The sequence below is a fragment of the Haliaeetus albicilla genome, chromosome 28, assembly GCF_947461875.1.
Source record: "Haliaeetus albicilla chromosome 28, bHalAlb1.1, whole genome shotgun sequence".
Taxonomy (NCBI): Eukaryota; Metazoa; Chordata; class Aves; order Accipitriformes; family Accipitridae; genus Haliaeetus; species Haliaeetus albicilla.
Genome location: NC_091510.1, coordinates 2,423,532 through 2,441,320, shown reverse-complemented (window position 1 = coordinate 2,441,320; position 17,789 = coordinate 2,423,532). Strand labels below are relative to the sequence as shown.

General features: G+C 35.4%; 1 protein-coding gene across 8 annotated transcripts in view; it reads right to left on the bottom strand.

Annotated features, from left to right (window-relative positions):
• The window catches only part of ANKS1B (ankyrin repeat and sterile alpha motif domain containing 1B), a 427,100-nt gene that overhangs the window by 247,241 nt on the left and 162,070 nt on the right, over window positions 1-17,789 (bottom strand). For all 8 annotated transcript variants that reach the window (XM_069773749.1, XM_069773747.1, XM_069773753.1 and 5 more), the window contains one exon: window positions 15,107-15,287. In XM_069773749.1, the coding sequence (XP_069629850.1) occupies window positions 15,107-15,287 (181 nt within the window). The remainder of the gene's footprint in view (window positions 1-15,106; window positions 15,288-17,789) is intronic.

Sequence of the window (17,789 nt, the reverse complement as noted above, 5' to 3'; positions counted from 1 at the left end):
CTCTTTTCGTGCTAGGGACGGAAGAGATAAACCAACCGTCTTTTCTTTTGGCACGTTTTACATTAAATATCTGAGAATACCAGGCAAGGAGGTAACAAGCTCAAATTATTTTGCATGAACTTGCACTCTTAAGAAAAGGTCAAAAATACTGGAAATGGAACAAATTTTTCTAACACCCCCATGCTTTTCTAATAAACACCTATCCAGCAGGATTCAGGTAAACTTCTTCACTGGCATAACGTGCTGTGGACAACAGACCCTCCTCCTTCTCCTATTTCCCAGAGCAGACTGTGCCCAACTGAGACAGATCACCTCTGATGCGCCTCCGGCAGAAGAGCTTGCGACTATGTGCCACAATTTACCCCATAATGTTTTCCGAACATTAAGTGCTGAACTTAAAATTAGGAGTTTCATATTATTCTATTTTTAAAAATGATATTTTTCCTGAGCAGAGATTGACTCCACATCTGAGGAAGCCACAGAGGATGAGTTATTTCATCTATGGGCAGAAATAATTTTGCTTCTGGCATATACTTCAAAGCAATTTTTAGAATCTGAAACAGAAATAAGTGATGAACTGTGCTAAAATGTCCCAAATTGATCTCTAGCCTTAGAAAAACAGGAAGCATGCAGATTTAAATGCTTTTTTAGAGCACAGAACAATCCCAAGTCTTGTCAGTTAAGTGTGCCAGTCCAGTTCAAATCTGTTTTAAATCACTGTTCAGACCTATCATGCACATGTTCCACTTTAGAATTATGGATTTAGTTCAGAATGATATCCCACTGGTTTTGAACTAATGTATTTGCCTCCAGTGTTTTTAGAAAAAAAAAGCTCTTCCACACTAGTAATTTTTAATGTGTTGGAGTCTGATTCTATCTGAAATCTGCTAAACTCAGTATGAATATTTCTACTAATACCAATAAGCTTTGGATCAGGCCTCTACAGAATTTTCACTGGTACTCAGCATTCTAAACACATTTCTTACTGAATTGCATATATTGTCAGTATCAAATAATCTATGACATCTTCTGACAATAGTAATAACCATAGATATCTTACCAAATATTTTATTTTGCAAAATATATTTGCACATCTGGGTCTATGCAGTGACTTCAAAGAATAATATAGAATATGTAACTACAGCATGTCATTAAAATTCCTTTATAAAAGGCTATTTTATTTTTCAGGTTATGAATGAACGAGTGGTGGTAGCATGCAGCACAATTTGCTATATCCATTAAAAAATAGTGGCAATTTATTTTGTCTGCCTTGTAAGGTTATGTAACTGCCTTTATTTGATTTTACAGGAAAGGATGATTTAGGACTTCTTCACATAATTTTGTGCTCTTTTTGGTGGAAAATGTTGATTCATCTAACACAAGATTCATGAGATGTAGTCGTTGGTTTCCATAACGCTTTCCTGACATAAGATTTCTCAGATCCAGAAAAGAATGTATGGATGAAACTAGAGAACGTATAAAAGAACAAGACCAGGAGTTTGAGGTATCCATTGGTGATGTGGAAAACTGAGGTTTAAATCCCTGCTCAGCCCGTGTACTTGAAAGAAGGATTTTATAGCGTAAATAAGTATCCTAACCACCACGCTGTTGACTATTTGCTTTCGCTTTCTCTTCTCTCTTCTCTTTTTGACCTACCTATCTCATTTTTCTTGTTCTCTTTCTCCCACAGTTTTGACAGGTGTCAGTATTCCTAAGTCAGAATAAAAAATACTTTGAAATTTTTCATCAGATATTAGTATAATCATATCATTGACATTTACTTAAGAGAACCACTGGACCTAATGCCGTATCTTTAGTTTATTTCAAGCTTAGCTCTCAAGTTTCCAGGGAATAAATGAGGGGCATAATGAATGCCAAGAAATACATTTCTATTAGATGAAAAATTATTTGCTCAGAAACATAAAAATACCTTTTTTTTCTGTATCACCAGTGTTGTTATCCTTGGGTTATCAGATTCAGGACTAAAATGACTAATAGGTGTGAAATACAGTTAATGTCCTTTTACTACTTCGCGTATTTATTTCCTAATGCTATTTCAATGACAGTACTTAGTAATTAATTCTTTAAGGTTAATTTGCTTACAGATAGGATGCTAATCGTACAAGATCTGTTGTCTGTGGTGTTGAGGCAGAACTTAATTATACACAGACTGATGGGTGGGTTTTCCTTTGGTTGAAATTATTGTAGTTCAGTATCAGTACATGACTATGGCGTTTAGTACCGTGAGTGGTCTTACTGGTTGTGACGCAAAAGAACAGAGCGTAAGGAAAGTGCATATCCAATAACCAAGCTTGGTTTGTAAGTCCTAAGAAGAGTGCGTATAGGTCCCATAAAAAGAAATAAAGCTCCCATAAGGAAAACACAACATAGTATCTAATTATAAAGAGAAGTTCAAGACATAATAATATGTGGTTATTTAAATCCCCAAAGGTGAAGAAAGGAAACAACTATATGATACTTTCTAAAGTAATTGTGCTGATTATTTAGGTAGCTGATATAAGTATTTAAAGCAACTCAATATCATCCATGGAGTAATAAGAGGCAGAGTAGCCTAGACCAAAATACATGACATTAAACTCAGAGAGATGACATCTAAAAAACTAAAATATGCATTAAAAGCATATACTTCACTATGATTCCAGGTAAGCACCTTCATGAGATATTTTTGCTTTGATATTATTGTATGCACTACATTTTGTGAGAACGGTTTGCTTTCACTGCTGGAGAAAAAATACTTCCCCATGGCTACTGTTGCTATAGGTGACGTTTCAATTGCTGCTATACTGTGGAAGAATGTTCCTGAGAGAAAGAATATATCAGCTGAGAATTTTCTGAAATCCTGAAATAATCATGTCTGATTATTTCCTGAAATATTCATAAGTCTGATTATGACACTTGATTGGAACTTGAAAAAGGTCTGTTCCAAAATTTTTATTCAAAATTAAGCAAGACACTTAGTACTTCAGTGCTGCTCACCTTATCTTTAATTGAGATTAGTGATATTTCCATTTCTTCATCTTTTTTGAAGTATAGATACATGATAACGGCCAACATGTCACTTGAGCATCAACGCTCTTATAGTAACTGGCCATGCATATACTCTTAGCATTCCTACGTGGATGGTAAGGAACAGTATACTCAGTATCTGTTCCACTGTGAAGTAGACAAATTCAGCATTTGTGTAGAGTAAAAGCATGAAGATACAACAGATCAGGTGAGGACCAGCTGCTTGTTAAACCACCAAAATGTAGCTGCCTGCCTAAATTCTCTGAGTACTTCCGAGTATGTGGTATACTGTCCAAGGAGAACTTGCCCTGACAACATGTAGACACAGCATGTAGGAAGATATGGGCTGTCAGTTCCACTGACTTTTAACGACATCATCGGGGGGGGGGTTGCCTATAGGAATTATCAGACTATGGTAAACTCTGAAGGGGAGTACGTCACTCAGAAAGGGAAAGCAAAGATGGACAGACCATAGCATTTTACAATATGAAAAAAAAAATTTGGATGAATATTTATTATTCTGTGGTCATAATATTAAACTACATCCTAGGCTACAAAAAAGCTTGGGGTAGTATAGTCCATGCAGTTCATGTTGCTCAAGAGGAATACTGTATGTTTTTACCTTTGTGAAAAATGCCTGGTAATACAGGAAAAAACAGTCTTCCCTGTTCTCTGAACCTGTATTTTTAGCAGTATTTTTCTTTTTTTATGGTTTTACCTGATTTATTTCTGTTTTGGTGTCACCCATCCCTTGCCTATGAAGATGGCATAGGATACCTTCCACAGGAGGAGGGAGAGGGGGGCAATTACAAGTATCATCTCACTTTTTCAGAGAGATGCAAGTGAGCTAGCAAGCAGGTGGGGTTATTCTAGTTGCTTGAATAAACAGAAAATTATTCGAAGAACTGAGTATTTATGGGTTTAACAATCAGCTTTCCTGGAATTTATCTAAGAAAAGCAAAACAATAAACTTGGTTTTACAAAACCTGTATCTCATAGTCAGGCTTTCTGATATCTGACATGGTAAAAGGGCCAATTGGAACTTTTTCTGTAGCTGAAATATTCAGAATCTCTCCTTTCTCACTGTTTTCATTCTTCTGATTCTTTTGTGATTAATAGGAGCTGGTTTATACTGAAGGCTTACAGGTGCATCTACGTTAGTGTTTTAGTTTGGATGGGAAATCTCCTGACAGCTCCCATTTATTGTGTTTTGGTTCACATCCTGGGGCAATCTCAGAGTCCATAATCTGTATTCCTTCTGGCTGAAATTAAATGGGAAGATGGGCTTCAATGCGAGCACTATACAGTTGTTGACTTTTTTTGTAGAAAATACACATGATTTGTTCTTCCCTGATTTTTAAGGTGCCACTAAACATTCTAAGACAATACTTTAAAATCCAGCAAGTGTATGATATACAGGATTAATTTGAAGGATACCTGGTTTTTCCTTTTGCCTCAGTAATAACAATACTAAACTGCCTCTTAGAGGACTGTTGCATATGTAAATGTAGCTTTTTCTTAGTTTAAACCCATTTATCAGAAACAAAAATCCCCAACAACAAACCCAGTCTCCTGCTATGGGAAACACCAAAACTAGTAACATAAAAGTAAATTAACTTTTACTCAATTAATATTGAATTACTTCTATTGAAATATTGAATTATTATTGAATTATAGTATTGGTTTATAGTATTCTATGGAATCCAGTGAACATTAAAACTGAATAAACCTACATCTAACTTTCTCCTGATTATAGTTCATGCAAGCTAAGCATAACAAGACAGCTCTCAAGCATGAATATATATATATATATGTCTGATACCTTGATAGCTTAATAAATTAAAAGCTGCTAGGGGAGCATTATATTTGAAGAAAAACTTAAATTTAAATTTAAAAAAGCAAGCATAGTGGGCCCCAGAGAATTCAAATAAGTTTAAATTCAACTAAACTAGATTTTAAACAAAGTGGTACTAAAAATGCTACGAGGAACTTACTTTTTGGATGTGCTTGGATTTTCACATACAGCTTGAGGTTTTGCATGGATATTCTTTCTTGACAAGTAAGCATTTTGCAAATTATTGTGCAAGGACATACTTCTCTACAGCCACTTAAAACCTGACTGATACCAGAAGCATGGGTCTTATTATCAAAGCTACAAGCTACCCGATACGTTAAAAAAGAGACTGTAGATAGCATTACAAATTATTGATCATCAGAAGTGTGACTCAAACTCCTTGGTAAGACTATGTAGAAGTCTACATTTGATTTTTTCTGATGTCCTGGTTAAACCACGACATCTGATGACACAAGATGTGTGTTGCCTCTACTGTTGCCAATACGGATTCTGGAGAGGGAGGATTATCGAGAATCCTGACATTCCTATGAGGTATGTCTGGAGACATCAATTCTTAAAAAAAAAATTCTTAGGAGATGAGTAATATTATTCCTTGTGAGCTGTACAAGATCAGCCCAGAGTCCTTTCTTAACAGGGTACTTCAGCATGACTTGAATACTAAAAAATAACATACATAAATAATGCCACTACAGAGTAAGTCTTCAATACTTTCATTCTTGTAAATGTACAAACAGTAAATAGCCACTAATGAGCTCTACAAAATATCAACAAAAGTGGGAATAAGACTTTTCTTTCAAATGATTTAACAAAGGGCTTCTCTTGATATAAGAAAAATATCCGTAACTAGAAAAAAAAAAGCCATGATCCAAAAGAAAATTATTCTATGTCTCAGGAATTAAGAATCTGAGTTCTATGAACAGTGCGGCTGAAATGCAGAAAATTGGCATCAGCTGGTGTCACAATCTGCTGCGTGTAAGTCACACAAATGAAAGCTCTAGAACATAAACAACGGACCCACTTTTCAACCTTCTGAATTTGTAAATGATGGGAAACAAAAGGTGCAACATCCTCATGGGGATTAGATATTTAGTTAAGTATGGAACTCCTTGCAATAATATCTTGTGGGTGCAAAAATTTTACATGGGTTCGATGGAGAACGGATAAATCCACAGAACAAAAATCTGCTAAGGTTATGTAATACACAGGAAACATCCAGGAGGACCTTGGGCTGCAAATAGTTGAAGGCTGTAATGACATTCTGAAGAAGTGTTGGTATGCATTTTTTTTTTTTTTTGCAATTACATAATTCCCAAAGGCATTCATATTTTGTCATTGTCAAAGATGATACAGGGTAGATAAAACTATACTCTTACTCGGGCCAGCCTTTCTAATGCTTTTTATTTTCTGTCCTTCTGTTTTGTTAAACTCATGAGAATTTATTCATTTGGGCCTCTGACAGTTCTGACATATTTTCAGAGTACAGCTTTGTATCTTCCCTAGACTTGGCCATCTGCCCCCATCTTCTTCATCTGAATAGGTCCAAACTCTCAGTGAATCCTCTGCATACCTCTAAGAAGATAGTATCTCTCACTATGTAACAATTAAAAATGGAAAAACCCCACTCCTTTCAATGTATACAACTTTACAATTAGAGTTACATTACAACTAGAAATACAAAATGAACACTCATATACAGAACTTGTATGACCAAGTCCAAAATTAGGTATGATATATAGTGTTTCTATAGATTTTCAAAGAAACCTTTGACAGTTTCAATTTATATTATTTATTATATCCTGAATTTGTGCAATTATTTATTTCTACCAAAGCGTAGAAATGCTCCTGAGAGCAAGGAATATTTTTAATTTTTTTCAAACTTGCAGTATCTTTTTGAATTCTTATCTAATTACAAACTATCAAACTAGCTACTATATAGAAGTTATTCACTAACATAGGAAAAAACAGACGTAAATATTTCATCTTGGTTTATAGTAAGATCTATTCAGTCATTCATGAAAGAGTTTCAGATTTATTGACTATTTCCTGCTAAAAAATGGTTTTTGAGGCTAGAATCAAAAGTCTGGAACTCATGGTGTCATCCCCATTTTAGACAAAATGATGGTGGCTATTCCAGAATGAGGGAGATCTGGGTTCACTTTTCTCCTTTCACTAAATAGCATCAAAGTTTCTTTTTCCACAAGAATACTACCAACTGCAATGTATTCTGGTATCTGTTTCTTTTACATTGTTCAACTAAAGCTGGTAACAAAATACCTAGTTAATTAGCTAATGAGTGAGACTGACTGCCCTAGTTGTTGGATATTCACCAAAGTTATAGAAGGTTTGTTTTCCCACCCATATAAACCATTTTTTTCTACAGAGCACAACATAAAAAGAGAGATTTATTACAGCAAATACTAGTAGCATTACAATTGGATAACAAGGAACAGCAAATAGAAAAAGATGAGTTGAGTTACATGCACAGAAAGTAAGAAAGAGGAATGAAAATTGTCTTTTGTTTCAGAATGGTCTTTAGGAGAAAAGAAAACAAAAGTTCTTTGTTACTGGTTGGTATGCAATACAGAGAGATTTTGTTTAATTTTTTTTTTTAACTGGAGCTCACTAAGTATGCTTGGAAGACTAAAAGTTCTTCAAAAAAACAGGCACTTTTTTGCCATTTCCTTCAGTTGTAATCATCTCATATAGGGCTCAAAAATACAGCAGGTGAGCAGAAAGCTTCTAAAAGATACAAACATTCTGCTAAGGAGAAGAAGCAGAAAAGCTATTAAATATGAATAAGAGGACATGATAACAAGAAAAGAAAAATAGATTGAAATGTAAGATAGAATACCCTAAATAATGCTACAGTTTAAATACATCCACAAAGTGAAAGAAAATTGTACCACAAACTGTACAGTGAGGAACTGAAGACTGAAACATCCTAGTGCTCTTTTCTCCTAGCCCTCATCTTGCAATGGCAATTCTTCTGACTGATGAAGTTTTCATGAGCATCCCCTCCAGAGCTTGGTCAATCTTATTTACAAAATGTCCAAAGGAAAGATAAGGGAAAAATATAAGGCATGCTGATAGCGTAAAGACTAGAATGATCTGTCTCTGCAAATGGTTCCACTACAAGTTAAGGAGTTATTTTGCTTCCAGCTTAGTAAAAAAAAAACAAAACAGCAAAGCACAGAGTTGACTAAGATGACAATCAGATAAATAGGAGTATTGCCTATAGTTATTGTGCTTCTAGAAATGGCTAAGAATTGTAAATGAAACATTTCAGAAAATACTTTTTCTCTTGACCTTACATGTCAGGATAGTTATTATAACTGGAAAAATTCACATCAGATACATATAATTAAAATTGTAATTGCATTGCTTCGAACAATTGCATTCATAACGTGTTCCTCCAAAGAAGCTCTTTAAAATCTGATGTTCCTCCAGGAAAACATTTTTTGATGTGATGAACCACTGTTATGTCTGTCATCTCCCACAGAAGAGGACGTGCAACTAAATGAAGTGTAGTAGATTTTAATAGCACAAATAGACATGTACACAAACATGCATATATTCCTTTATGTTTACTTTAGGGGCAAAGAGAGAGTCAAAGAAATAGCTAATACCTGAAGCAGATTGTAGTGTAACGTGTAGTGTTCCTAAGGATCCTGAGGGAAATCTTCCCCAATTTTAGGACAGTCTCTAAGAAATTCTCATCTCCAGCATCATCATAGCATTGCTCTATTTCTTACCTCCCTGCTTGCCAGATTAAGGCTTAAGAATTTAGGCTTTCAAAATTAGTAAGTGCATTTTACATATTACATGGGATTTTCCCCCCCTCTGTATTGTCAGCAATTGCTAATTGGCTTTATTCATAGTAAGCAAATAATGTGGGGGGAAAGAGCAAATCCTCTGAAGAATAGCCATCTGAATAAAAGATAGGCAAGCACATTGCTCAACACATGCCTATCCACGTGTGGTCAGATGATTCAGAATTTAATTTGAAAAGAGATTAGCTGTTCATGTCATTTCTTGGTTTATTAACATATCCAATGCTATATCTGACAACAGGGCTTAGAGACCCATCTGCAGTTTTAGTCCTCCAATATGCCTGCTTCAAATTTTTTTTATTTTCATGGTAATTTACTATGGATTTAGCAATCGGAATACCCACATAGTTAGTGACATGTGAGACAGAATGGTTGGAGAGCAGGTTCACACTAACACCTTCTAAGTGGGTTTAGTCCAGATAATTCATTTAAGCCTTTGAAAAGACTGAAAGATAACACTGTACAGGCATTACTAAGAGCTAGGTAACACTATCATGAAGTTTAAGTTGGAAAAATATATCTCCAACAAGATTATTTTTAAGTTCAGGTAGCATGGGATTTAGGGGCTTATTGTATCTAATGTTTCATGAAAGCACTGGTACAGAAGATCAGTTTCTTGCAAAAAGATATATTGTTTTTGAACAGAACGACAGAACTCAGTTTCATCTACAGATTTCCAAGCATCGTCTCACTTGAGCTTTCTGCTATCAGATCCTTGTACACGATATCCTGCATGTTGACATATTTGTAACAGAGCGATACAATTACAATGAGCTTCATGAAGTAGGTTGTTTTGAAACTGGAAGGTGTAAAGACAGTAATAATTAACAAATAGGAGTTTATAATATTAATTAACCCTACCCCACAGTCTGTTCCTGTGGGACAGACTGTATCTTGCCTTGGCCAACTGTGCAAAGACTGGAATTAGAAGCAGCAAAAAGAAGGGCAACATAAGGAGACCTTACATGCTACATCTGCTGGACAACTTAATTAGAACAAAAAAGAAATTGTTTGAGACAGTACCGAGTATGATTCCCCAGTAGCAGTTCCTGGAATAGCTCTACTATGTCTTACTAATTGCACTCAGTTGAACTTGGCTATAAACCGAAGGCAAAAAAGAGGTAATCTTCGCAGAAGAAAAGGCTGAAATTAACCTGCTTTGAAGAATGCCTTGGCACGTTTTGTTGTACTGTAATCAAGAAGATGATGAAGAAAATTAAAAACCAGGGAAAAAGGGCTTCAATTTGACCTTCTCAGGCATTTCATCTGGAAAAGAGTTCCCAATCAATGATATGTTGGTACAGGCTTGTAATCCCATTTTTTTCAGATGTTCCCTCACTGGAGGTGCAGATGTCCATATACAGGAGATGGGAATGCTTTATTTACCAGCATTTGTTGATTATGCTTATTTCATTATATGCCAATATTTTGCCCTTTCTCTGTCACTGGAAAACTATGTGTTCTTTTGGTAATTAGTAAGGTATTGTTAACAGAAAGTGTACCATGAACTGGCATACAGCACACCTAAAAATACCCTCTAGCAGTAAAAGGTATTTTCTTTTTTGTTTGTATACCTTTCATTTTGCATTTCACTTCTAGTAATTCCAAAAATTTATAATTGAAGAAACAAGGCTTAAAGAGTCTACATAGACATCACAGTTTGAACTTTTCATATCAGATCTTAATAAATAAGATATTTGAATACGAAAGTAATGTTGAAAAATACGTGACCTACTTCAAATAGCAGCTTTGCTAATGTCATGTAAAGGAACATTTCTGCAGCAGAATAAATTTTGACTGTGTCTAGGAATGCAACATAGCCAGGAATTTTAGACCTGACCTCTGAACCAAGTTTCTAATACTTTCTAACAGCCACAGTAATATGCTGAATGTCTTGATTCTCTCAAAAGAGAAAGATAAAAGTGCAAGCTTATCTTTAAGTGTAGGGCTGTTTTGTGCTTCAGAAAAATTGGGCTTGTGAGACAAAACAAGTTGATCAGATACTTACTTTAAAGAAAGATCGGAAGATGCTTCAGAAACCTAAGGTGTGACTCAAATATTACTTTTTCAGTGTAGAAGAGAAAAAATTATAGTCCACATATTAAAGACTGAGTTCTTGAATTGTACATTCTGGGTTGTTCTAAGGAACAACATGGCCTTCTTAGATGAATGAAATAACATTACTCATAGTCAGAAAACAAGACATGTAAAAAGAATAGGAGCTACATTAAGGTCCTACAGTGGAGACAGATTTTGTAACTAAGAGATAAACTCAGTAAATACCTTTAGGTACCACAACAAGATGAGAGAAAAACTGTATGCTCTTTTACAACGAACGGTACATGGAATTTTTTGAAAATTTAAAGATTTTCATGGACTATTGCCATGATATGTCAGACAACTGCTGACATTTTTGCTGCATACATGCATCTGAGTACAGATCTATTTTCCGATCTGAAACAGAACAAGCATATCTGCAGAACTGTCTTTTTAATTTCACAGCCCAATTATACTCAGTACGAGAAGACATAATGAAGTTAATATTGGTTAGAGAAAGATCCATTATTCTGACTGATCAAGCAGAAATGAAAAATAAAATAATCCAGAGTGACAATTTCAGCTGCAAGTGTTGATTGTGCCAAGCTGACGTTACCAAGATGGCCACAATTTTGCCGCCTTCAATCTTCAAGATTTACAGTTTCAAAAGAACTTCAGGGATGTATATAACAAGGTACAGAGCTATGATATTAGAGAGGCATCTCCCTGAAAGCCCAGAGTGCCCTCTCCTGGAGTGAATGGTCTTGCACACCCAGTGGTCTTTGTTCACGGTCAAAGTTATATGAGGAACACCTCACAAACGAAACCATTGCGTGATTATCAGGTCTTTCATTTTTCATTTGGGTCATCATACAAAGCCCCTACTAAACATGTATTCAGATGATCAAGAAAATGACTAGCATCTTGCCATGACAGAGGTACATACAGTAATGACTTCCTCGTGCAATGGAGTGGACTCACTGTTAGTATAGAAAGTTTAATGGTAGTAGCTGACGTTATTTGGATCCACTGACCTCCAACGTGAGGTGAAATGCCATGCTATCGAAGTATGGTCATTCACTCTGAATTTGAGAACACTTCTGTGAAGTCAATGTTCTTGCCACAAATAAAGCTGTGAAAATAGGCTGCACCAAAGATGCGTTCACAGTCTACCCTATGTGTACTGGAGTGAGAGAAGAGTTTCCATCAACTTGTTGCAGGTTCTTCTACCGGTTAAAGTTCAAAACAAATAACAGAATCTTTATCCTTACATTTTAGTTGCAGGCAACCTGATTTTAAGGTATCTTCTGCCATCCATGCAGGCAACATACATGGTTTTGTTTATAGTACAAGGCCACCTGATCCCAAAGCTGAAGCACATACTTACCATTACACGTGGACTGTTCTCCAGCTAATTAATCAGAAAATGTTGTCATATGCTGTCAGTCAGATAATATAGTGCTGTGGTAGAGTTCAGTGGTTTTCTACTTGATAGAAATACACTTCTTGAAAATCAGGATCCCTGTTTCAAATCAGGGGATGTAGGGAATTAGCAAACACCAAGAGTAAAAACTGCGATCCCCAAATACAATAAGGAATTTTCTCTAATCCACCAAAAGTTACAAGAGATTGATTCTTCTTTGGTAGCAGACTATTGACGTAGAGGTAAAATGGTGAAGATTTTAGAATTAGAATTATTTTGTTGTATTCATCTTCCACTCTGATCTGAATGATAATGAATTATTGCAAGTTTCCTGAAGAAAACATAAAAGCACTGAAATTGAGTAGGGAAATACTAATGCCTTATTTAGATGGCAGTTCCTGATTTAGAAATCCTTTAAAAAGCATTTTGATTGTTTCAAAGAAGGCAACAGAAAACTACTAGCTGCAGTTACTATGAAAATGGGTTCCTTCTGTCTTCTCTTTCTTTCTGGTCAGCCAGAAGACCCTTGACCTCAATAAGCATGACAAAATAATTTGTTGCTTTTTGCTGATGATGCTTTTTTTAAAAAAAAGACACATAAATGCCCAAGAATATAAGATAGAAGGAAACACTGAAATGCACAGAAATCCTCAATTATCATTGAACTAAACATTCTTTTAAGGTATAGATCTTCCATGAATTTTCAGAACAAGTTGGCAATTCAGAGGATTATAATCAGGACATATGACGAATTGTAATTGTCACTATAGATCTGGAAAAGGAACAAGGAACTTTTCAGTGAATCAACAGCTACCTAAAGTAGAGAAAAAGCCATAGCAGAACACTGCTTCTGCTACTCCTTGCTGACCATTTGTATTCAAGGTTCTGCTTTTAACAATCTAGGTAAGACACAAGCCTCAGAGACTTCCAATAGAGACAATTCTGATCTGTTCTTTCTGGATTTTGCTGCTCTCTTTACACATTAGTACTCCCTGTCTCTTGTAGAATTACAGTGCATCATCTATCATTAAGGAGTTGAAAGGATCTTAACGAATAAAATAAAATGTCGTTTTTTTCATTCAGACTAAGATTGTGTCTAATCTGTGATCCTATATATTACTTAAATAATTCTAGGACAGAAACCATGGGGGGGGGGGGGTTGCACTTTTACTATAATTATTTCATTTACTGATGATAAATTAATGATTTACTTATGGTAAACTGTACTCTTGAAAAACCTGTAGAAGGTGCCCAGAACTTCAGAACCAGTCATTTTGCCTTTGTTATTTTTTCTTAGCTTTCTAGGCAGAGACAAGAGGAAATTCAGCTTCCACTCAATCCATAAATCAAATCATCCACAAATTAGAAATGTACAGTTCTAATAAGCATGAGATTATAGTTCCAGTTTCAGACTAAATGAAATGCAATGATTAAAAGTTACTGAGTGCAGTCCATTGTAAATTTAACCAAAGAAGATAAAAGTAAAGGAAATCCACATATTATGAAGAACTTAACCAGAACTGTGCAACAGCAGAAATCTGGAGAAGTTCCTTATCTAGCTCCAGTGAATGTTCTTTCTGTTTTCTTATTTTTGCTTTTAAACATCAAGACATATTTAGTACCATTAAACTACCCGGAATAAAATTGTAATCACTGAAGAGAATTTACAATAGAAGAAACAAGAACAACAAAAACCACCCAAAAGGCTAAAGAATCAAATGACCCCAGACCTAGGAATAAAAGATGCCATTCAAATTAATTATTTCAGTTAGGCTTGAAAAGATTTGCTATATCCATGAATATAAGCACATACTTTTAGTTTCAAAGATAATGACACAGCCAGTCCAAGAAAAACAATATGAATAATTTCTGATAATTTTAACTTCCTTCATTATAACAGATAAGATTTCTCACTCTTAACTTATTTCATGACAGTTCTTTAACAATATAGTTTTGCTTTGATCTAACTATGAAATTAATTTTTTTTTTATCATTTAAAAGCAACAGTTTTCAGAATTTTCAAACCCTACCACCCCAAAATATAGTGGATTCATCTCATTTGAAGACCTTGGCTACAGAAGCCAACTGACAAGTTTCTACTGAATTTCAACATTTGCATTATTTTTTATAGTAATCTACTTCTATTTATACCTTAAATACAGTATCCATTTAAAAGAAACAACTCCATCTGCAGATCACATAAAATAGCTATCAAAGACATTTGTTTCAATATATCAGCTTTCCCAAATACTATACTATTCTGCTACAAGTTTAGCCTAGATAAAGCAACTCGCATATGAAATTTGAAAGGACAGAAGTAACTAAATGCATGGTTTACTGACAGTTTCTTGGTCCTGAAGTTTTGATCTATGAAGAAGAAAATATTTTAATCTTTCTTAAACCATTTTCATTATGTAAACCTCTATATACAGATAAAAGCTTCACAGTTACAAACACACTATCACTCTAAAGTTTTGCTTTAATGAATCCCATTACTACTGCAGAAACCATGTCAGGTTACTTAGAAATCTCCCCATTCTCATCGTTACTGATGGTTACATAATCATTTCTAATTACATTTTTCCATTTAAAAAATCAGTAGAGTACACTGACCACACAATGATGAAAGTAGAAGTGTACCTGAATCATCATAATTTCAAAAACTACAATACCTAAATTCTAGGCATTTCTGTAAAACAAAGTTTGGTTTATTCAAAATAGAACATTCATGAAAAAGTATATTTTAATAATATTGGTCATGAAATATAAGAACCCTTTGTTGAGCAGCAGAAAAAAAAATCAGGAATGATTTTGTGTATTTATGATAAATGTATTTCACTACCAAAGACAACAGCAATTCCAGCTTAAACCCACAGACCTATAGTTTTATAAAGCTTTGTTGATAGGCAAAGTAAGCTTTTTTTTTTTCTATACCTGGAAGTTCTCTCTCTTCAACACTGTATTCCAGAGATCCAAAGGAATAATTAGCTGGACTGATTGCAGGAGTAGAAACAAAACTTGTACAGCCAATGGTTGAGTTGATGTCAAAATAATTGTGGCTGTGTTTCATTCGGTGAAATTCCAGAGAAGATACTATTGAAGTGCGCTGCTTGGGCTACAAGAAAAATAAGTTTGGAGTGAAAAATACAGACTTTTTGTATTGTTTTCATTACTTGACATTTAATAAATTTACCTACAGTTTCTCTCTTTTTACTGTTTTTATTTGGCTCAAAGGTTGTGCTGGTAAAAATTATTTCATATGACAAGCTGTGGTGTGTAGAGATAATTTCCTTCCAAAATTTGGATTAATCTTCATTAGAAAAAATGCATGTCTTCATTCTAATCAATTTAATTCAAAATAAAATAGGGCTTCACAGCCTTGCATATAATAATTGCAATCATCTTTTGATAAGAAAGGGAGCTCTTCACCAGCTGCATTGCTGGGTACATCTTGCAAAACAATTAGACCGCTGATGCCTGTATAATGAAATTTACAAAATAATACCAAGCACTCATCACTCGAAAGCAACCCTCTGCTGTTTATTCAATTTATGAAGGGCTGCTTTAAATATTCAAAGACTGAAATGTCTAAAAGCTTAGGGAAAAACTGTCAGCTTAAAAAAACATACATGAAAATCAAACTATCTTCATGAGTTTTCAAGGAATAGTGAAAAACTCGATACTGGTTTGTACCAAACATTTACTTTTGAAGTGAAACTCTTCATTGTCTCCACTTCATGGCTGTGCTTTGGATTGCAGAGCAGCTTCAGAGCACAAGAAACTCATTCCTTTTGGGTGGATCTACACCATAAGGTACGTTACAGGATTGTACAAAACGTGCTCCAACTCCTTATGGCCTTTTGACCATGGGACCACGCTAAAGCTAGCCCAAATAAAAAACAATGAAATCTATGTAGTGTGATCGTCAAGGCAGCAACGACTTTTTCACTACACGCATCTGTTCCCATTGCACTGCACTACTTATCAACGCAGACATAACCTTAGTGCTCCATGTCATGGACTATAAGCCACAGACCACTGATGGTTTGCATTGTCGTGCTAAATAGTCTGCTGCAGCACTCATCTGGCTCCGTACTCAAAATATCCCAACGCCACAATGCTCCTTGCTGCTTCAAGACCAATGACCTGAAACATTAAAACCCTCCTCCAAAATAGAGGAGGCCCTGCATTCAGGTGTATAGCTGTCTGTATATTTATTTCACAACAGTGAAAAACATCTCAGGAGCTGCTGCCTTAGATAACTAAAGCTGGGAAAAGTAAATAGAGAAAAAGAGTAAAGGGTGCTTTAACTCTTCTTGGTTTAGCATGTCAGGCTTAACAGGTCAGAATACTTGTAAAGGTCAGGAGTTTGCTACTTATTAGTGTCAAGGCCAAATTATTGCTCTGGGAGCAATAATACCTTCCTCAGACCATGAAGCTATTCACCATCCCTAACTTGGAACTATGTGTTTAAATACAATCTATCCCAGCGGAGTAACTTCAGTTTTGTTTGTGGACTATTTAATTTTTAGATTATGAGCCCTGGAATGTTTGTGTTACAAATACAGAACTAGACAGGTTTCAGTAAAAATTCACTCTTTTTATCAGAATGACAGGGTTTGCATAATGTTGATTGTTAAAGTTGTGTTGGGCACCACGTGAATTAACTGTGTCCTGTTAAAACTGAGAAAAATTGCAAAGGGTAAATTTGGGCATTCATCTGGAAATCATCTATGGTCTATTGAGGGGATTTACTTTCTTTAATAATTAAAAACAGCGTCTGCTTTGAAAGGCTGATTCCTAGGGCTAGTAATTTCATGGAAGAGTTCAATGAACAGGGACAGACTCCAACATCAAACAGTCTGGGTAAAAGTCATTGTTTGGGACCTGAGCCATAGTAAGTCTCTGATCAGACCAAAAATATTCATGTGTACTAATTAAACCTAAACTTTTGTAGACAACAAATTCATCAACAACCTAATTATTTCCAAAACTGAAAAAGATCTCTGGTCATTTAGAAACACGTTCCTGGCCTTTTCCCAAACAATGGTGTCTTTGTGGTTTTCCAGGAATTCAGCTTCTGACTTGAAAAGGTGACATTTCAAGTAACATGATGTGTGGGATCTCTGATTATTCCTAAACTGAGACAGTACCTACCTAAAAAGGCAGCTGGGATGGTCCAGCTCCGTCTTCCTAAGCATCTTCAAAAACTGCTCTGGCCTTTGTCCGGTCAGGTCTCCAGCCACTGCTTCAACCGTGTGCCCCTTTCTGGGAGCCAGAATTGCAGCATCTGATGCATCATATGGCCTTTTACTAACTTATGGATGATCAGCTCTTTCACTACACTGGAGCTACTGTATCACTGTATCATCTCTTAAAAGTTTCACAAAACCACCTGCAAGGTCTTGGTAGGGGGCAGAGAGAGGGGGGAAACAAACCAACCCCCCCCCCCCAAACTGTTCTGAAGTGTTTTTAAAGATCAGTTTCATTTGCAAATGCTCACATATTCGGAAAATGTGTTTGTCAATAAATAGCTATGATTTGCTCTGGAGACACGGGTTAGTAATATAAAATAAGCCTAGAGGGATTTTCAAAGATGATTATGGAAGTTAGAAAC